Raw genomic sequence first — 21,677 nt, forward strand, 5'->3', positions numbered from 1 at the left:
CGTACCATCAACTAGTCCAATGATGATAAATCGTGCCCCCTGTAGCTTTCCTTTGGCTAATTTCAAATACTTTTTGTAGAAAACAGAGCGAGGAAAAGCCTTGAGGCTGCCCACTCCAGAGAGGAGCAGTATCTGCAGAAAGAAACCAGCAGAGCCTATCAGGGGGAGGGGCCAGTGTGCAACAGAGGGACAGGACTGGCAAAAGCCACTGGAGCTCAGAGGTATGTGAATACTAAACGCTCAGCATTAATTTTTTAATATTTTGATTTTGGATTCCTACTTTAAATCGTTTTATACATGGTTTTAATTTCAAGTTGCTTCAAATCTTTCTCTGAAAGCAAGAGAGGTTTATAGTATGAATTTAAACGATGCTCAGAAGAATCCTGTATGATAGACAAAGCAGGTATTATTCATCTAATTTTACAATTGACTCACTCACTGATTTTTTCAAATGTTTATTGAGCACTTTTTATGGGCCAGGCATGGTACAAGGTGCTGGGATATAACGATGATTATGACAAAGTCCCTTAAGGAGCTCACAGTCTAATGGTAAACTACCGAGTAAACTGAGGCATAGAGTGGTAAATGACTTACCTAATGAGGTAGAAACAGCTACATATGTGGAAACATGGGACTAGAGCTGGAGAGAGGGCAGGTTACAACTCATCATAAGTAAAACCCCTTTGATTGAAGAGCAAGGCTGCATACAGAAACATATTACAAAATCTGCTTGCAAAAAGCTTAAAATAGTTTTCAATTTTCACCATGATTGCATTCATGTTTCACAATGAATTAAGCTATTACCTGATGGCATTTCTACAGTTGCCCCAAGACTTTGGTTTGCCACCAATCTGCCGGGACATGGTAACTCTGTAGAGAACGTGAAATTAAGAAGTATCTGACTCCAATTTCAGCACTGGGAACCATATTAAAATACTTTAAAGCCATGAACTTAAATGTATAGCACGTTTATGATACCTCCTCTGCATGTAGAAGTTTGGAAAAACTCTCCTTTAACCCTCATCCAGAGGATTCTAATAAATTATACATACTAAGGAAATTAGAGAATTTGTCACTTTCCATATATACATTATTTTGGCTGTACAAGGGTGAAAAGTGTCACTTAGACACAATTCATAATAATCTAAACATTATACAGATATATACAAAGACATCACATTTAGATTCTTGTGTACACTTATCCAGTGTACAGCAGTTAACTGCAAACATGAACCAGTGTAAGGCAATTTCTTTTGTGACATACGACATAATCCTTGAAGGAAAGGGTAGAGCCCACGAAGAACTGTCCGTTTCAGGCCTGACCGTCTACTTTCATGATACTCTGTGTGATGACGTTATTTCAGGAGGGAAGATGTCTATTTCACTGACAAAAAGCAGTGAGTAACTACAAAAAGAGTTGTTTCGACTGTGGAAACCATAATTATCCAGTAATCTCAGTAGTGAACTCCTCAGAGATACCACCGGCCTTAATGCTGCTACTGAGAGCGAGAGCACTTCACGGATGACTCACTGCTCTGGAAATCAGATTCGATGCATAATTTACCCACATCGGGCGTTCCCAGAAACACTCAATACGTGAATTCTCAAATGCTATCAGTTGCTCACTTCAAGAAATTATTCACTTTGCTGAGGAGGATTTTCTTCTGAAAAAGAACACACGAGACAGAAACTCCCTGAGTGAAGGTGAGAAAGGCGGACAGATAACACAGTATACAATTCAACTGCTTTAAAGAAAAACAAGCTGAGGATCTCTGGTCAAGAACCCATATTTTCATGTTAAGAGCATAAGGCTAATTTCTTTCAATTTCACAAGAATAAACTGGAACTCAAGCTTGTACCTGAGATCACCTGTCAGAGAATGTAGAGAGCCTTCCCTTAGAGCTTTATTAGTTTCTTTTGGAGGCGTCATGATTCCCCAATTCTTTATAATCCATGTCCTTGCGTTGTCATCTGCGTCTAGAGGAGACAGCCCCCTCTTCTGGCCTTCACAGGTGTTCTTTGGCAAGGACAGACCTTCACTGTTCTAGCCTGTGATTTGGGAAGAGCCAGCTGGTGACGACCCCGGGCAGGCAGAGCTTGCTGCTGGCTGGGCCGTGGCCTCTGCTCTGCTATCAGGTGGAGCTGCTGACTGGGTACTGCAGATGTGTTTGCTGGCTGAATCTGGACTTGGGCAGGGCTGAGGCCAGGTGGGCCCAGAGGCCTTGCTCCTCAGAAATGCACAATTGAGGATTGTTCCCTGTCAGGGTGGTGCCGTGGGATGGGCTTTTGCCTGAGTTGAGTGTCTGACCTTAAGTAGGTCTAGTCCCTTTGCTTCTCTGAAATCCATGGAGGTAGGAGTCTCCCTGCCTAGGTGGGGTCACTAGGTGGGCTTTCTGGCTGAGTGGAGGCACTGCTTGACTGAAAACCTTTCCTATTCAGAGACCACCATCAGTTGGTACCACCGTGGGACCAACTATATCCTAAGTTTTCACTGATATAAAAATTACCTGGAATTTACTATGAAGTTTTTAGAAATACTCTAAACTACAGTAAGAATTACCTTGTAATTTTTTAAACTTATGTTTTTGTGAACAGGAAGAGTGAAAATATCTTAAGGCCATAATATGCATTTGTAAAATTATATATACTTAAGAAATCATTAGAATCTTAATTTTTCCTAATCATATAATTGGTATGTTTACCTCTCTCAGGGTGTTCTGGAAGTTTACTTTCAGATGAAGAGGTCCCTACATCTTCAGACATTTTATTACTTGAGTGATCCTGCTCCACTTCACACAAATAAACATCAATAGGTCCTTTGGTGCTCCTTATGTGAACTGTGATAGAATCCTAGCAAAGGACACATTAAACATCAACATGAACGGCAACATTCCTTAATCATATTTTTTCACTTACTAGAAATGCAAAAATTTCAAGGGATCTTTCTGAAAATTTAAATTCTGGTAGCTTCCTTTCTATCATATACTTGAGAAAAATCATGTTCTTAGCTGTACATTTGAGAAAATCATGTTCTTAAACCAAGGGCCAGTTCACACAGTTAAGACAGCTACCTGATCATGCATAATGGCTTCAGAGCCATCACGTGAACACCTCAGTATTAAAGAGACTTTTTCTCCACTCAAGGAGTGATGACAATGAACTCTAGAACACCCCACAGACTCATGTGATGCGGGTGTATTTGGATCTCCAGACCAATGACAAGGTACTGACAACTGGAAGAGCCATTCTTTTGTCCAGTTGAAAGAACTAAGAGGAAAAGGTCAAATCAAAACAAACTTCCTATAATTTAAAACACTAAAAAGAATAAGAATTGCACATAAAGGACTATTATAACTAATTAATGATTTTTACATCCTTTGGCTTCAGATTTATTTACTCAGGATTAATACTTTTTTCATAATAGATCTGGAAATTGGGTGCTTCTACTGAGAATTATACTAAATTCTTAAGGAACAGTTCCAGTTATAAATGATTCCTTTGTTTTTCCATTGGGAGCTGGCTCAACTATAACATAAAGTCTGTCTTCTCCCCTTTCATGTGGTTAGGTCCGAGCTAGACATCACCACCATCACTGCCCCTCTGGCTCCATACCTCACCGTGATCTTTCAACAGTGAGTTTGGTGAGATGCAGCATCTCAGAGGGTCTCAGAACCTCATGTGTCCTCCTTGCTATGGCTTCTTGGTACCAGACAACTGGGTTAGAGAATATCTGTGCTCAGCTTCTAGAGTGCCAAATCAGGTCTGGTTTGAATGGTAAATGGTAAAACTTGAACAGGTAAACCTGAACTAATTTTCAATAGATATTTCTAAAGAATACAAGAATCCAATATGCTGCTCTGAACTGACAGCCAGCCAAGGATTTCACATTCCACTAAGTCAGGGTTGACAACCATTCTGTAAAGGGTGAGATGCTAAATATTTTTGGCTTTGCAACATACTGTCCCCTGTCACAAATACTTAACTCTGCCACTGTAGTATGAAAGCAGCCAGAAACAATTATCTAAACAAATGGGCACGTGGCTATGTTCCAATAAAATTATTTACAAAAACAAGTAGCAGGCTGGACTTGACCCGAAGGCCAGTTTGCCAACCCCTGCAAGAGGCCCACAGAGCTTTGTGGAGTCAGACTCCACTGAACCCAGTGTGTTGTCATCCACTGCTGAGAAGGGCTGTCCAGGAGGGCCTGTATGCACAGACTTTTAAATTGAACTCTAAGAGAAGGCTCAGCAAGGTTTACCAATTATATGAAGCCACTCATAGCATAGGGAAAAAAAAAATCAAAAGTCCATCAGTTCCTGCAGAATGGATTATCATGCCCTGAAGTAAGGGTGTGTTGAAAGATTAGTGGTTACTTATTCAAAAAAAGAAAAGAAAAGTTTAAACATCTGCGAAACAACTTGTATCAAATATAAATGTTACTTGGATACTTGGAATATATCTAAATACAAATAAAACAACTAGGAAACATCACCAAAAAGTCACAATTTGAGTGTGACTGAGGTAAAAGCAAGCTGTTCTTTAATCCGTTTATGACACACTGGCAAGTAACATGAGGTCTTGCTTGCACAGTGGTTTGCTGGGATAAAAGGAAAGGTGGGTGGTGAGAATATTCTTCACCAGGAGGGAGGCAAATCCCTAGGGCAATGAAGAAGGCCTCGCTAGCAGCACCGATGGGTCTACCAGGCTGTCAGACTTGATGGTTTGTCCCAAGAATGGCCACACTCCTTGGTTCTGATTCCATCCTTATCAAGCAACCTTCTGATGACAATTATCTTTCAATACAAACTTTCCTGCAAGGGAAAGAATGTGCTAAGCGGCTGGCAGCTGATAAGAATATTTTCATTTACACAGAAATTTTACTTTTCACTTTAAATTTATAACTTAGTTTATTCATTGGTCTTTAATGAGTTTGGTTCCTAAGTCAATTCCCCAGAGCCTTGGCTGAGACCAGATTTCACTTTTGGAACTTCAAGACAGGCCAATGCTTGGTTATTATAGCACAAGAGTTAACTTAAAGCAAACTACCTGGGTTTGAATTGTGGTTCTGTCACTTACTGTCATTTTGAGAAAGTTACCTCATTTTTCTGTGCTATGGGTTCTTCATCTTTAAGAAGATGATGATAATGACTATTTCATTTGTGTTAGTCAAAACAAGTTTAAAATGTGTGATGTGCCTTTAATAGAATCAGATCAGATGTGTGATGGGCCTTGAATAGAATCAGCTAACACGTACAAGGGTACTTTTAAAAAGTTTGTAGAAAAACAGAATTAAAAGATAATACAAATCCTTCCATGAACTTTCTGAAGTCCCCTTGTACAAAATGCCTATTAAATTACTGTGACTATAAGAATGCACAGCCTGAGCAGCTGGCCTGCCTCCCTCTTTAGACCTGTGTTAAAATGCAGGGCTACCTACTTCTCTGGGAGCTGGAACATCCAATCTGGTTTCTGCTGGAGCTTTAACTGCAATAACAATCTGTTCATGGAAGGCTTGAATGCTATGAATATCTTGATACGTCACATATGCTAGTGTAAAAATCAGTCAAGGATCTCTAAGCACAGCGCTATTTATTTTGGGGAGACAATTTATCTCTTATAATTCATGAATGCAAGTGTAATGTTAGAATAGCTTTTGTTTCTATAGAATAAAGCTCACGATTAAGGACAGCAGTTAGTAAAAAAAAATATTCCACAGATAATTCTTATTATTTCATATACAATTCTTAAGATTCTATAGTGTTGTACAGTATCAAAGAAATCCTTTAAACTATACTGTTATGACTGACAATTTCTGAATAAAACTATTAAGAAAGTCTGAGTCCCTAACATAAACACAACTCATGAAGGTATTCAAATTCCTACTCTACTACCTACCCATTGCTAGATCTTACTATAATTTTGGGAAAAAAATATTCAGGGTTTTGATAAGAATCCCATAAAATGAAAGATGAAAACAAAATCTATAAAAAGTAGAAACAACTTAGAGAATAAGTTTCTTAGGACTGTCATGTATGATGAATTTCCCTCATCCAAAATTACTTTGCAGCTCAGTACCTGAATGATTTTTATCCTGTTTTATTGTGTTGCCTCAAATTTTAAAAATTAAGTGATTTGTTCAGTTTCTCTTCTTTTTTTACTACAAACTTTTTGATTGGCTCCAGTAATGTTAGTGTTTCTTTCTATTTTTCTTTCTAATAACTGTATTGTACTACTAGGAGTTTTGATTGCTATAGAGAGTGTGCATAAATTTGAAGTATGGAAAGCTCAGAATCAGTGACACCCTCACAAAGGGTGCCCCAAGGAAAAGAGCAGCATAAAGGTCTAAAAGACCCAGGAGAAGGTTAGTACCAAAGATAAGCCTTCCCATGGGTCCCAGAGACATTGAGCTTCAGAGCAGTATTGACATTCTGCAACACCAGGCTTTTGAGGCCTCGAATGACAGTTTAAGTACCTTTACAATGGCAATTCATTTTGTTTCAGAAATAAACTTTAGTTCACAAATTAGGGAAAACATGAATTTCACAAAATCCAATAAATATTTTACTATATTTATAGTATCCAGCCTGCAACAGAAATGAACACTCCACTATTTTAATTTTAAGTGAAAACAGCAACCTTGGTTTGTTACTATACTACAAAGTCATGCAGAATTTAATGTAAGAAATGCTACACAAAGAAGCTAAAGTCAACAATTCACTGTTTTTGTATGTTTAAGGCTATAATACCAAATTTTGCTTTCTTTAACTTCTAAAAGTCTAATTTGATATCTTAAATATATAAATTAAATCAAGCTGACCCTGCTACTTAATCTGTTTTGGAGGCAGAGATTTAGAAAAGGTAAGACTTAAAGGATATCTTTCATTTTCTTTGTCATCTGTTAACTCAAACAACTGCTGAGCACAATCCTTAATTAATTCATCCAATGCATCTTCCATTGCTGACAAGTCAGAAAGTTCCTCCTGTAGCTTCTTTTGCTGTGGTACTGCTCCAAAACTGTTAAGATCAGATCCTCTTTAGAAGGGGAAAAAAAAAAAAAGTCACCATCAATAATATCTAGGAGATTACAGAATAATTGTAAGTTGGGTTACTGGAACTTCTCCAAATGTTGACACTAGGTGTTTTCCACAATAAAAGACAGAAACTAGGGACTTCGATTTAACTTCTGCACCACCCCCCTCCCTTATTCTAGATAGCCATTATTCTTCCTGTACTTAAATTGTTTTCAGTCCCCATTTATAGTTCCTCACTTTACACAGGTCCTTAAAAAAAAATTATAGTCCTACAGAAATTAATAGCAGAAAAAGCTTAATGAAGGAGAAAAAGCACTGAACTAAGAGTCGATAATACCCAGCTTAAGCCCCAGGTCTACCATGTATAGCACGACTTCTGACAAGTTATAATCTCTTAGTACTTTAGTTTCTATAAATAAAAAACAAGGAGTGCTGGCTAAATGACAGTACCTCTGCTAAAATTTTATGAGTGTATTTTTCCCTACTATGCATATTCTATTTGAATATAGTGATCATATTCATTAATTTCAAAAAAATGTATTTTCTTTAGTTATTAGTGTCTACTCCAACCTATGACCAAGCAACAACTGATATTCACTGTTTTCCTTCAATCTTTATGGAAAACACATAGAGGAAAGGCTGTTACCTTTATTTTTTATCCTTTGCTTGCTAATTTAAAAAATCTGATTATAATTAGTAATTGAGAATGCAATCTGATATGAACCTCTGAAGAGTTTTTAAAAAATGTCATTTAGTAGTAATGCTCAAATTAGAATTCAATCTGTATTTCTGTACTATTAAAAAAATAACCTCCTTTAGGAATCCCTTTTCTCTAGTAACTAAGTTGATTATTTACAGTAATTTTATGATCTTTGTTGGTAGATTTTTTGTTTGCTCGAAAGATATCCATGTGCTTACATGCTAGAACTGTTTCTTTCTAATCCAAAATTCTTGCCTATTCTAACAGCTTTTTTCTTAGTGCTCATGTGTGCATGCATGCACACACGCACACACACACTCCTCTTTATTTACATCTATATCTTAAGGTCTTCTTTCCATGAGATCCTTCCCTATCATGTCAAGTTATTAGCAACTGCTGTTTAGACATTAAATCTGAAGTTCTTTTTTACTTTCAGGGCAGTGTGTTTCAAAGTACTATCTGCAGCCCACCTGTATCATAATCACCTATGGTACTTGTTGAGCATGTAGATTCCTGCCTTCCCCCAGAACTACTCAAGTACAACTGCTGGAGAAGGCGGCTTCTATGTGCTTATATACTACCATAAAACCACTGTTTTACAACCTTAACAGATTTTCCCCTGATATCAATAATCAACTGAAACTTAGAAAATACTTTGAAAAATTTATGTACTTTGTGGGATAATGCAAGAAAATTTTACAGAATCCTTTTCTAAAAAGAAGTCATGTCTTACTTTGTTTTATATTGTCAAAACACTACTAATATCTAGTTTGTTTTAAGCACAAAATTGTAACTTAATGAGAAGGAGGGAAAAAAAAAGCCATGAGAAGTCTGAAACCAACTCACATCCATCGAATATGGTTCTTAGATTTCTTTTCAACTAAGTCGATTCCATCTAAGACATTGGTGATGTCATATACTCTTCGTTTTCGTACTCCCAGTTTTGTTGCAACTTTGTTTAAGTCGAGAATACCCCCAGGAGCAGATCTGACAAGATCCATAAATTTTCGAGTTAAATAAACCAGTGATACATCAAAACGAGGTCTCTTCACTTTTAGAGCTTCTGGGAAACAAAATAAAACACACTTGTAAAATTTTGAAGAACATATCTCAACTCATTAAAAAAAATCACTTATTTACTCTTAATTAGAAAGCACAGACACCTACAAAAATTCTTAAACACCAACCAAATCTGAACGAATTTCTATGATGTAAATTTCTGAAATTGGATAAAAAATTTATTGACCAATCTTAGGTCGAAACAAGGGCTTTAGATTTAAATGTAGGAATATTTGAAATTCATAACCAGTTTCCACTAAACATGTGAATTTTTTGAAGTCTACTGCATGTTATCAAAGTCATGAGTTTACATTTGTATCCATACCACATAGGGAAAGAATTAGAAATGATTTTTAAAATTAAATTTGTCATTTGGTTTTCAAGCTAAGGAATTCTTTAGAAAGCAAAGGCAGAGATTGGCTTTTTTTTTTTTTTTTTTAAACATTTCTATCCATGTTGTAGTGTAACCCTGTTTGATGAAGTTTCTGAAAGAGCCCAAACTGGTCTTCTATTAGGGCAATTATGATACACCTCAAGAAAAAGTGGTTTATCTCTTAAAATTACCCTGTATTAACTTAACAAATAAGCAAATGAAGGGCAAAAAAAAAAAAAAATCCCTTCAATTTCCTCACTCACCTACTATAAATCTTGGGTTTTCACACACTGCCCCCCAACACACACACACTTGTATGTCAATGCATGCATATGTAGCTTTTAAAAACAAAAATAGGAACATACCATTTTGTAACATGTTTTTTTTTTTTTTTGTCTTTTTCGTGACCGGCACTCAGCCAGTGAGTGCAGCGGCCAGTCCCATATAGGATCCGAACCCGCGGCGGGAGCGTCGCCGCGCTCCCAGCACCGCACTCTCCCGAGTGTGCCACTGGCTCGGCCCGTAACATGTTCTTTTAACTCAATATTAACATCCTGACATGTCAACGAATGTACTTCAGCATCATTCTTAATGCACATTTAACTGCATGGAATAGTTGCTAATGTTATCCCAATACTGGAAATTCAGACTGTCCCCAACTTTTCTATTTTGCATAACACTTCAATGAACCTCCTTGTTGCTACATTATTATATTAGCCTTCACTGTTTCCTTTAGATAAATTCCAAGGTGTGGAGTTGCTGAGTAAAAGGTTGTTTTTAAGGAATTTTGATATGTACTGTTACTCTGCTCTCCATGTCGCAGGCTTTATCAATTTTACAGTGTATGAAAGCTTCACTCATGAATTTGTCAGAACTCAGTATCATCAGTCTTTTCATCTTTTCCAACCTGATACTAAGAAAAAGTTCTTAGTTTATATAGGAAATAATTTTTATAGTAACGTAGTTGTCACTCTGATGTGGAATATATGATTTCTCTTTTACTCTATTTCCACAGCATACCACAGTCAGTAGCTTCAAAGGAAACATCCATCCTACCTTCAACCAGAAATGCCCTAACTCAGAACCTGTACAATGTCATATACAGTTTAAAGACCACTAGTGGTCACTCCAAGAACAAAAGTACATATTTCATAATATAAATGTCTTCTTTGTGAAACCCATTCCTAAACTCTGTCTACACATTCTCTACTGCCTTGTCTCTTTTAAGGATAAAAAGAATAAGGTTGCTTATAAACTGAATACGAATAAATAAAATAAAAAATATGAGGAGTCAGCGTTTACCCTATGGGTAACAGAGCATCACTGGAGACTTTAGGTTGAACTAAGTCATAATTCCATTTCTGTATTTAAAAAAAAAATCATCCTGGTAGCAGATGGAAGGGATTGGGAGTGAACAGACCGGGAGCTGACAGCCTACTTAGAAGGTTACCCCATGACCTTGTTTGAGAGAGAGGGAGCCTGGAGTAGAAGCAGCAATCAGACACAGTGGTAAAGACTGTGGGCTTCTGAGTGAGAGAGGCATGAGACAGCCATGACTCTGAGCAAGCTACTTAACCCCTCTGGGCCTCAGTTTACCCACTTATAAAATATGAACTATAACCCGTACCTATATTTTGAAGGGCTGTTGTGATAATCCATGCAAAGAGCCTACTGAAGCACCAGGCAAAGTATGAGCTCAATAAATGTTAGACGTCATTATAAACTGGTGGTACTGGACAGTGAAAGAAACACCTCAAAGGGAAAGCTGACCAAACTTGGTGACCAACTATGGGTGAGACTGTGGCAGGGGCTGAGGAAAAATTAAGTGCTGATATTTCTAAGATTTATAATTTGAGCATCTACACACTATCTATCCACTAAATTAGGACGAATTAAGAGGAAATTAAAGGTGAGGCTACTGATTGTCAAGATTTCCAGAAGGATAGAGAAGTAGAGAAACTGACATCCTAAGTACTAACCTACAGCAGGGGTCAAGAAGCAAAAAGTAAAGGGAGTTAAAGGAAACCAGGGGGGCAAAAGATTGTCCTCAAGCTTATTGCCCAACTGCCTTCAACTGTGCTGACAGCAACAACGAATTTCTCTCACAGGAGGAATTTTAGGAAAATGTCCTCAAATACAGACTGTTCTATTTTTAAAATGACATATTTCTGAAGCAATGGAGAATAAACTAGCATTTGTGCACATTATTCAACCCACATCCTCAGGAGTTTTACTAAAATTCCAAACTTCACATTTTAGTGTACAAATAATACATTTTGTTTCAGTTTCTCATCAACTCATATACGTTAAAATAAGTCATTTTAATCAGAAGTAGCTCAAAACCTTAAACCTACTCAGGAATCAACTTACTTCTCATGGACACATATTGTACATTATCTTCTAAATTAATCCTTATTTTTGATGGCTGAAAAAAAAGATATAAAATTTTAACTTAGTAATTTGAAAACAACAATGCACATAAACAGCACTTTACTCTATAGTTTTTTTTTTTTCACCCTGAGGTAATAATTTGGTGTGTGAAAGGTAGTCCTTCCAAACTATATCTACTCTAACTGTAATCACATCTGACAATGTTCACAGATATGTATGTCTCAAACTGCATGGGCTTTCCTAAGTATAGAAGTTGTAAAGAAAGAAAGGAAGGTTGAGGGAGGGTGGGAATATGAACATGATAACTTATTATGAATAGATATTAATTTATTGGCTGCCTCAGGTAGTGGGGATAAAAAGGAATACAAAGATTAAGGCACTGTCCCTGACTGTGGGAAGCTCAGAAGAGGTGAGAGATATGTCTAAACTAACACATGTTCATTTCTTGCTATTTAAGTATATGTGGTTCCAAAAAATTTACTCATAAACTTTCATAGGCAGTCATGCATTCCCATTATAATTAATGTAAAAACAGCACCATTTCTAATAATGGAAAATAATGCATGCTGTGGATAACTAGAAACTGGTATTAAATAAAAAAAATTTTAAGGGCCGGCCCGTGGCTCACTTGGGAAGAGCATGGTGCTGACAACGCCAAGTCAAGGGTTAAGATCCCCTTACTGGTCATCTTTAAAAAAAAAAAAAATTTTTTTTTTTAAATTTCTGAAACAACCAAGAAATTAGTAGCAGCTCCATTATCAATGCTCATCATTTTCCAGCTATATAGAGGCTATGAAAGTTTGCATAAACTGGTAGTAACATTTGCAACACATTTAGAAATTGCGTTTTGCAAAATAAATAAATAAATAAATACGTAAATACATAACACCTTAAGATGAAACCATGTACACAGAAATCCAAATTAACGTCATGCTTGGAACCTGATATAATGACATCACGTGCCTCCACACAGGGCATGATCAGGTTCGGCTCTTGTCTAAGTGAAAAAATCGGCTCATAAAGCAAAACCAGGATAAGCTAATTCCACAGGTATTCTAAGAATCAAACAGGAGTACTATGGATGCACCCAGACAGGGATATAGGACTGATGGGGAAGGTGGTTCCCAGCTGTGCCTCAACAGGTAAGCCAGATTTTGCCTGAATAATCAACTGTGGGGAGGAAAGATAGGATTCCTGGTGCAGGAAATGAAACAAAGGTATGAAGATATAAACTGCATGGCATATTTTGAGAACCTACCTGTGTGGCCAGTGTGAAAGTGACTTGATTTTGAAGCTGGAAGGGCATGCTAGCACCACATAAAAGTCATGCAGAGGTGTTTAGACTTTAGTCATAACCAGTGGAGAATCACCAAAAATTTCTGAACAAAACTATGACATAAACAAGTTCATGGTTTAGAAAAATAAATATGGCAGCAACATGGCAAAAGAACTGGGGAATGGGGAAGCCTGAAGACAAGGGAAGTGGCTCAGAAGCTCTTTGTTTATATGAGGTGTTACAAATCCTTAGCATGATAATTTCCTCATCATCTATGCAAGATGATAGCATCTGTTAGCAAGGTAACTTTATATGGAATAATCCCATGGATATAGAATACTGCTCTAAGATTAATTTAGTTGTTAGAACTGAAAGGAACATGTAAACCTGCTGAAGTGTGCCACACAAGCTGGGAATGCCTGTCTTGAGGGCAGGGACTATGGCTGGCTAGCTCTCTTAAACAGCGCTGTCAGCAGTGACTTGCAAACACAGCTCCCAACAGTGAAGCAGTACTATTAAAGTCCAACATAGATAAGTATGACCAACTGTCACTGCTATTTTTACATTTCACATTTCACCCCTCTGCTAATATGGTATGAGACAGGGGTTAGCTACCGTAGCAAGATTCTTGAATGAGAACAACTCTATCCTCATCACATCACTTTGAAACACACATATACAAATATCTTAAATTGTTATGTACAAGCATAACAATGTATAAACTGATAAGGTACCTTGCTTGCAGAGGCCTCTGTTCTTAACTCAGAACAGCAGGGCCAAGCCCTATACACACAGTACTTACTGGTTTCCAAACAGGCTGCCTCACTATCTGCAACCTACATATTCTAGAGGGGCATTTTTTCTGCTCTACATAGCCCTCTCCTTTGTCTCATCTAGATCACTGCCCACAGGTTGGTAGAGAAATAATACCTCAGTTAGGCACAATAATGAGAAATAATCGTCTTTGTTTTTCCCCACACACTTTGCTATAAATGCAGTGCCATTACACATTGGCTATACCAACACATGTGAGAAAACAGACTCCTAAGCTTTCATTTTCTTTTTTCCTCCCTCTAAATATGAAAACACTATCTCTTTATCTTGGAGGAATCACAACAGTACCATTGCCCCTCAGGGGCAGACATCCTAGATAGATAGACAGACAGATAGATAGATAGATAGATAGATAGATAGATAGATAGATAGATAGATAGATAGATATCTCCTGTTTGTATCTTAGCTACAAAACTAATGGAGAAGTCCGAAGCCTTTAAACTGAACATCACTAAGGATGATCTCAGTGTCTTGTTAGGACACACAGCTTTCTAGGAACCAGCAGATCTTGATGGGCAAGTCGGCACATTTTTTCAAGTTCCAAGCTATTTCACTATTGCTCCAAATCCCACATCTAAAGACCTATACTTTTAAATGTGAGATCTCAAAGGACAGCATGCCAATCCTTTGCTCCTATCATTTGTGGCTGTAGCTTGAAATGACCTCAGAAGATTCTTCAAAGGTGGAAGAAAAAAAAAAAAAGGTAAATTTTAGGGACTGAAATTCTAAGCACTGCCTCTGAATCGGTTAAAAATTTCTCTATACAGATACCTCTCTGTACCAGCTTTCTGTTTTGGGGAGCAATATCCCTTAGAGAGCTCTTTGGAAAGATACTTTTCTCCAAAGTGACTACATTCTCCACACCCACTCAAATTCTATTTTTCAATGTGCAGATTAAGTTCCACTCCTCCCAAACTGTACTATTCTCTCCTTTCTCAAAATTTTAGACAGCTTTTAAGCCACTCATCCAGGCAACAAACACTCAACAAGATACATAATTAATCTTTGCACAGCAACACACAGATTATTAAATAATTGCAATCATTAGCCAATTAAAAAACACTGAGACAGACGTTCAAATCACCACTTTACAGGCAGGAAAATAAACACTCCTACACTCATTACAGAGTACCTATTTCATTCACTCAATAACTATTTGCCGAATCTTTTTGTGAGAGGCACCAAATGCGCAGGGATATATCAATGAAATGGACAGAGTTGCTGCACTCATAGACCTAAGAGACACATTGCAGAGAGGGGTAATTATGCTCAGAATGCTTCAGGAGTACAGAGTGTGCCCAACCTAGTCTTGAGAGGTCGGCGAAGGCTCTTCAACAAGTGACCTACAAATCTAGACCTGAAACACACAGCGGGTAACAAGGAAACGTGTTTTTTTAAATAGGCTTTTTTTGGAAGGGGGAGTGAAGGTACGTAGGGGGCTCAGCCCAGGCAGAAAAAACAGCAAATATGATGATGGGGGAGGAGGGGGAAATAAAATATGGAAATATGGAAAATTTTGCAACTATAAGCAGTTCAGAAAAGGTAAACCCAGGGGCCTGATTATGTTAAGAAGTTTCTACTCAATCCTGAGAGAACTAGGACCATGATAGATTTTTTCAGTCAAATGCCATAATTAAAAATACACCTTAGAAAGATCCTTAGTTATATCAAAAGTGAGGGGCAAGCCTAGAAGGACAACTGTTTAGGAAGGCATTGCAACATTCTGAAAGGCAGATGGTGGATAGAAGAGGCAGGTATTGGTGGTTAATTTTAATTAGATTAGGGGGCTGGAGGAGGTCAGTTTGGAAAAGGGAGAGGACAAGGATGATGTCTAGGACATTGGTCTGAACATGGTGAGTGTGGTACCATTTAAGATAGGATATGGCAAAGAAGTTGCTTGCTCAGGCAAGAAGATGACGAATTCAATTTTGTATACAGTTTATGAGTTTGAGATCTAAGCAGGGATGTCTAGTAGACAGTTGGAAAGCCCTGAGCTGGATTTATAGATTCGGAAGTTGTTATGACACAGTAACTGAAACTACCAGAGTAGATAAGAATATCTAAGACTTCGAGGGATGTGGATATCTTCTGATATTACATGTGAAGTTAAGTGGTTTTTTTCACAGTGGGAGTTTAGAGTTTTTATCAAATTCTCAAACATTAAGATCACCAATACAGATGGTATCAACACAGATGGTGACAGAAGTCATGGGAGTAATGAATGACCTTCCACATGAAGAATGTGTAGAGAAGGTAGAAGAGAACTTTGAATAATACCAATGTGTAAGGAATGGAAAGAGGGAGAAGACAAGGACAGACCAGATAAGCAGATGTGGTGTCAAAGACAGTCAACAGAGAGTGTTTCCAACAAGAGTGGGTGTCAAAACAACTTAAGAAGTGAAACAGCTGCTGAAATTGACAAGATTATTGGTGACCTTGGTTAAAACAGCTTTACAAGAGTGCTTAGGGCAGATGTCCCCAGCAGTGGGTTGACTGGTAATGAGAGCTGAACAAGTCGACACAGTGAGCGCTAACCACTTTTTCAAGAGGTGTAGCCGTGAAGGGGGAGAGATCCAGTACTAGAGCACTTCAAAAAGTTCGTGGAAAAATAGAATTAAAAGACAAATCTTTCCAGGAACTTCTTGAAGTACCTTCGTAGATAGGAGGGGATATGGGATTAAATGAGGGATTTTTAAGATGGGGATGGACTTAGGATACAGTTTAAGTAGTCAAGAATTTATCATCTGGACTCAGACACTGAGGTTAAATCCAGGCTTCTCCACTTACTATCTAACCAGGGGCAAGCACTTAGCATCTGCGGGTCTGTTTTGACAGACCCCTGCTGTGAGGGATTAAATGACATAATGCTTATCAATTACCTGGCACGGGGACTGGGCATAACGACTTCAGTAAATGTGATTACCAGTTACGGCAAGAAACCTGCATAGAAGTTGAAAATGTGGGGAGAGATGGAAGAGGATGGATTCTTTAAGGGTCCTGAGAACTACGGGGCATACAGCATCTAGTCTAGAGCAAGGGTAGAGGAATTAACCTTTTGTAGGAACGGAGCCAAATCTCCCATCTTCTCTGTCAAACAGGACGGGAGATCATCTGCTGAATGGGGAACTGCCAGGTGGAAAATGGGAAGCGCGGAGAGGAGGCAGAAGAGAACCAATGACAGGTCGCAGAGACACACCGCGGGTCCAGTGGGGCGTGACACTGACTTTCTAACATAAAGTTGAGCACTTTTCCCCAACAGCGCTCTGTAGCACGAGGTCAAAGCCATAGGCTGATAGTATGTTTTCGAGCAGGTGTTGGGAGAAGGCGGGAGAGCGTGGTTCGCAGCACGCGACGGGTGGCGCCCCGCCCAGGGGGAGGTGGCAGCCAAGGCAGCCGCCAGTCGGGCTGGCGGGCATGGCGCGGAGGAGGGGCCCGGGCGACCCCCGCCCCGCCCGGGGGGCTCAGACACACGGCCCGCTTACCAGCAGGCCCTCCACGTTGATGGGGTCTCGGCAGCGGCGGCGAACCGTCTCCTCCGCCGGGTCCACGAGGAGGCTGGGCGGCTTCCTCGCCGGCCGCTGCTGACTCATGCTGCCGAGTCGGGCGGCCCGCGTCCCTCGCACCCTGCGCGCTCTCCCGCCTTCTCCCGCCCGGCTCGAGCGCCAACCCCCAACGCGCCGGCCTCCGGGGGCCTGCGGCACGAAGCGGGTCCGCGGCCTGCTCGGAGATCGGGCTAGGCCGCCCCGCCCGCCAACAAACGCGCCACGGCCCCACGAACCCGAGAGCTCCGAGCGCGCACGGGAGGCAGGAGGGCGACCCGCGGACCTCAGGACGCCAGGCCCGCCATCTTCCCGCATGCGCAGTGCTCCGCCCCCCCCGCGCGCATGCTCGCCGCGGCCGCAGAGCCCCGTCGCACTAATGCTCTCCCGGCGCTCGGAAAACCCGGCGGCGGAATCCACGGAGCGGGTGGCGAGGAAGAAGGAAGAGGTGGAGCAGGAATTTCAGGGGAAGGGACCGGGGACGAGAGAAAAAGCGGCAGCCAGGAAGCCGCGGCGGAAGTATCTAAAGTTCTTGACGCTAAAGACCAAGTTCTGAGCGCGCAGGGCTGTTAACTTATTCTGGAGCTGCCTCCGCGCATCTCACGCGCTTGTCCAGTGTTGACTCTTAGTAAATGTTGGTACCAAACCATTGGGGAATCGCTTACAGCTACGCTCCTTCCTTTCTCTCCTTCTTCCTTCCTATGAATGAATTATTGATTACCTATTGTGCCAGGTATTGGGGTGGGCACATGAGATAGTTATTTGAATATGACACAAACTCGATCTCAAATTCCAGTGGAGAAAACAGGTGAATAAACAGAACACTTAAAATTTAAAAAAAAAAAAAATATTGAAACCCTAAAGTAAGGCAAATCATAACTAAAGCTAGAATGTTTCATTATTTTAGTTATTATTTTAGTTATACTAAGTTTCCATTTATATTGTCAGAGCTAGGGCTCAGGCCCTTTAAATCCATTGTACAGACTGGGTCACCAGACCCCTCACATGCCAGGCTGGGTCCCCAGACCCTTCACACTCCAGGCTGGGTTCCCAGACCCCTCACACGCCAAGCTGGGTCCGCAGACCCCTCACACGCCAGGCTGGGTCACCAGACCCCTCACACGCCAGGCTGGGTCAGCAGACCCCTCACACGCCAGGCTGGGTCACCAGACGCCAGGCTGGGTCCCCAGACCCTTCACATTCCAGGCTGGGTTCCCAGACCCCTCACACGCCAAGCTGGGTCCGCAGACCCCTCACACGCCAGGCTGGGTCACCAGACCCCTCACACGCCAGGCTGGGTCACCAGACCCCTCACACGCCAGGCTGGGTCCCCAGACCCTTCACATTCCAGGCTGGGTTCCCAGACCCCTCACACGCCAAGCTGGGTCCGCAGACCCCTCACATTTCTGGCTGGGTCCCCAGATCCCTCACACGCAGGTCCATGCTAGGTAATTGGGAAAGATCCCAGGAGCTGTTGGAAGATGACAGGAGCTCAGTCCTCAGCAGCAGCTTACAGGTCCAGTGGTGGCAGTGGCCTTGCGGAGGGTCCCGGGGGCACTAGCAGCAGCAGCAACCTCCAGCAGCAGTGGTGGCCTCCCCGTGGCCCCCCCAGGAGGGCATCCCAAGGGGCACCCTGGATCAGAGCCACTCGTCCTTTCTACTTAAGTCCATAGCCAAGGAACACTTGGGTGCACGTGCATATTTACATCAAATGCTCGGCAAGATTCTGAACATCTGAGGGGCCCTGACCATTTTCCTGTATTTTCCCAACAGAAACTTATTGATTATACATATTTATGGGGTTCAGAATTATATTTCAATACATGTACACAACGTGTGATGATCTAATCGGAGTAATTAACATATTCATCAATGCGTAACTTAGTCATTACTTGGTGATGAGCACATTTGATCTTTTAGTCGTTTGATAACATGAAGTAAATCGTTGTTAGTTATAGATTCCTGGGTCGGCTGTACACCAGTAGGACTCATTTTTCCTATGTAGCTGTGATTTTGTGTCCCTTAACCAGCCTCTCACTATCTCCCGAACCCACTCCCCTTTCTCGCCTCTAGTAACCACTTTTCTTCTGTCTCCTTTTAACAGTTTGGTTTATTATTATTAATTTTTTTATTGTTGTTGTTTGTTTATTTGTCTGTTTTAGCTCCCATATAGGAGAGAGAACATGTGGTGTTTCTCTTTCTGTACTTGACTTATTTCACTTAACATAATTTTCTCCAAGTTCATCCATGCTGCTGCAAATGGCAGAATTTTGCTATTTTTTATGGCTGAGTAGTATTCCATTGTGTTTTTATACCACATTTTTTTATCCAATCATCTGTCGATGGACATTTAGATTAGTTCTATATCTTGGTTATTGTGAATACAGCTGTAATAAACATGGGAGTGCAGGTATCCTTTCTACGTGAGGATTTCCATTCCTTTGAGTATGTGCCCAGTAATGGGATTGCTGGGTCATGAGGCAGTTCCATCTGTAGTTGTCTGAGAAACCTCCATGCTGTTTTCAATAATGGCTGTACTAATTTACAATCCCACTAACAATTTGTAAGTGTTCCCTTTTCTCTGCCTCCTCTCTGGCATTTGTTATTTTCTGTCTTTTTGATAATGGCCAGTCTAACTCAGGTGAGGTGATATCAATGTGGTTTTGATTTGTGTTCCCCTGATGATTAGTGATGTTGAACATTTTTTTGTATACCTGGCCATTTGTCTGTCTTCTTTTGAGAAATGCCTATTCAGCTACCTTGATTTTTATTTGGGTTATTTTTCTTATTACTGAGTTATTTCAGTTCCTTGTATATTTTGGATATTAGTCCCTTGTCAGATGCATACTTTGCAAATATTTTCTCCCATTCTGTAGGTTGTCTTTTTGCTCCATTTATTGTTTCCTTTGCTGTACAGAAGCTTTTAAGTTTGATAAAAGTCTCATTTGTTAATTTTGCTTTTGTTGCCTGTGCTTTTGGGGTCTCATTCATAAAATCTTTACCCACCCCTACATCTTGGAGCATTTTCCCAGTGTTTTCTTCTAGGAGTTGTATAGTTTCAGGTCTTACATTTAAGTCTTTAATCTGTCTTGAGTTGGTTTTTGTATATTGTGAGAGATAAGGTATGTTTTCAAATCCTGGCTCTCTCTACTATATGTTAGAATATCTTAAGTAAGTTAATCTCTCTATGCCTCGATTTCCTCATCTGTAAAATGGGAACTTACCTCATTAGGTTGAATTCTTATCTTATAAGGTTGTTGTGATGACTAAATGAATTAACGAGTATAGAATACTTAGAAGAGGGACTAACACGTGTTTGAAATAAAAAGGTATTACAATGTGGTAAGTACAGGGTTGGAGGGAAGCAACTGAGAAGATGTTATCAGACCAGAGGCTTCTGCCCAGCCTGAGGTGAGATGGGGAAGGCTTCCTGAGGAAGTTAGCTCTCCACTGGTCTCTAAACCTCTAAGGTCATGTTGGAGTGAGGAGGACTGAAGCCATGCTGGGACCTAAAACTGCATGTGCTCTAAAAGATTTTAAAAGGACACAGTTTTTTTTTCTTGGCATGCATTTCTCTTAGTTCCCTCCTTTCCTATGGTTTTTGATACTTTGAGTCTTGGTTAAGGGGCAGTATGACATTATTTACATAAACATAAAGTTGTTTTCCAGCCAGCTGAAGCTGCAAATTTGCCACAAGACACATATTATCCCGACCCTGAGATAATAGCAAGGCTGGGAGCAGAAACCAGATGGGGTCTTGGTGAGACCCTGCACCTGGCTCCTTGCATGGAGTCCCCACAGCTCATGTCCCTCTCCTTCCTGCTTTTCACTTCGCACGTTTCATTCCCTCAGCCTCCTGTTTAAAAAGCCCTCGGTAAATCTGAGTCTTTGAGATGGTTTTAATCTGGCCATTGTCCTTCGGATTTATCGAAGAGAAGGGTTAGCCTAACATCTCTCCTCATGTCACCAGTATTCCTGAATAAAAGCTGACTTCCATTTCCACCAATGTTTGACTTTTGGGTTGTTTGTTTTAGTTTGGGGGCAGGCAGCTAGATTTGGGTTTCGTAACAGATTTTGGGGAGCCTCATCCAAGAGCTAAATGCCCTGGAATAACAGATTTTGGCAAGCCAAGCCAGGGTTTTTTGTTTGGGGCAGGCAGCCAGACTTGGACCTTGTAACAAGATTTGGCAAGCATCAGTCAGGAAGTGGGTGCCCCCGTGTATCAGTCAGAGGCCTTCTCTAATTTTGTATCTCTAGCATCTAGCACAGTGCCTGGCAGATAAGTGCTCAGTAATTGTTTGCTAAATGAATGTCTGGAAATAAAGTAAAAACTAGGAGAAGTTTCTAGAAGACTGCATTTTGTTGCAGAATGGAGAATTTTCCAGAATGGTGAAAAGATGCCTTTACCAACCTGAGTCCCTGGGAGAGCAGTGAGAAGCTCTGGAGACCAGAAATGGCTGTTTTTAAGACCTTT

The 21,677-nt window shown here is 40.3% G+C and overlaps 1 protein-coding gene across 4 annotated transcripts; it reads right to left on the reverse strand.

Moving 5' to 3' along the window:
- Positions 1 to 439: 439 nt before the first annotated feature.
- Positions 440 to 17,535, reverse strand: E2F6 (E2F transcription factor 6). Of its 4 annotated transcripts, none has more exons than XM_063078583.1 (7): positions 17,147 to 17,535; positions 11,534 to 11,588; positions 8,578 to 8,794; positions 6,876 to 7,032; positions 5,438 to 5,551; positions 2,703 to 2,850; positions 440 to 1,664 (listed from the first exon to the last, which is right to left on the reverse strand). In XM_063078583.1, exons 1-7 carry the CDS (start codon positions 17,519 to 17,521, stop codon positions 1,636 to 1,638), a joined length of 1,095 nt encoding a protein of 364 aa, XP_062934653.1. In that variant the 5' UTR covers positions 17,522 to 17,535; the 3' UTR covers positions 440 to 1,635. The 4 variants fall into 4 exon arrangements, 1 of the variants encoding a protein (XP_062934653.1); XR_010021679.1 differs by lacking the exon at positions 440 to 1,664 and adding an exon at positions 4,702 to 4,811; XR_010021677.1 differs by lacking the exon at positions 440 to 1,664 and adding an exon at positions 3,613 to 4,811.
- Positions 17,536 to 21,677: the final 4,142 nt, after the last annotated feature.

Source organism: Cynocephalus volans, chromosome 14 (genome assembly GCF_027409185.1).
Source record: "Cynocephalus volans isolate mCynVol1 chromosome 14, mCynVol1.pri, whole genome shotgun sequence".
Classification (NCBI taxonomy): domain Eukaryota; kingdom Metazoa; phylum Chordata; class Mammalia; order Dermoptera; family Cynocephalidae; genus Cynocephalus; species Cynocephalus volans.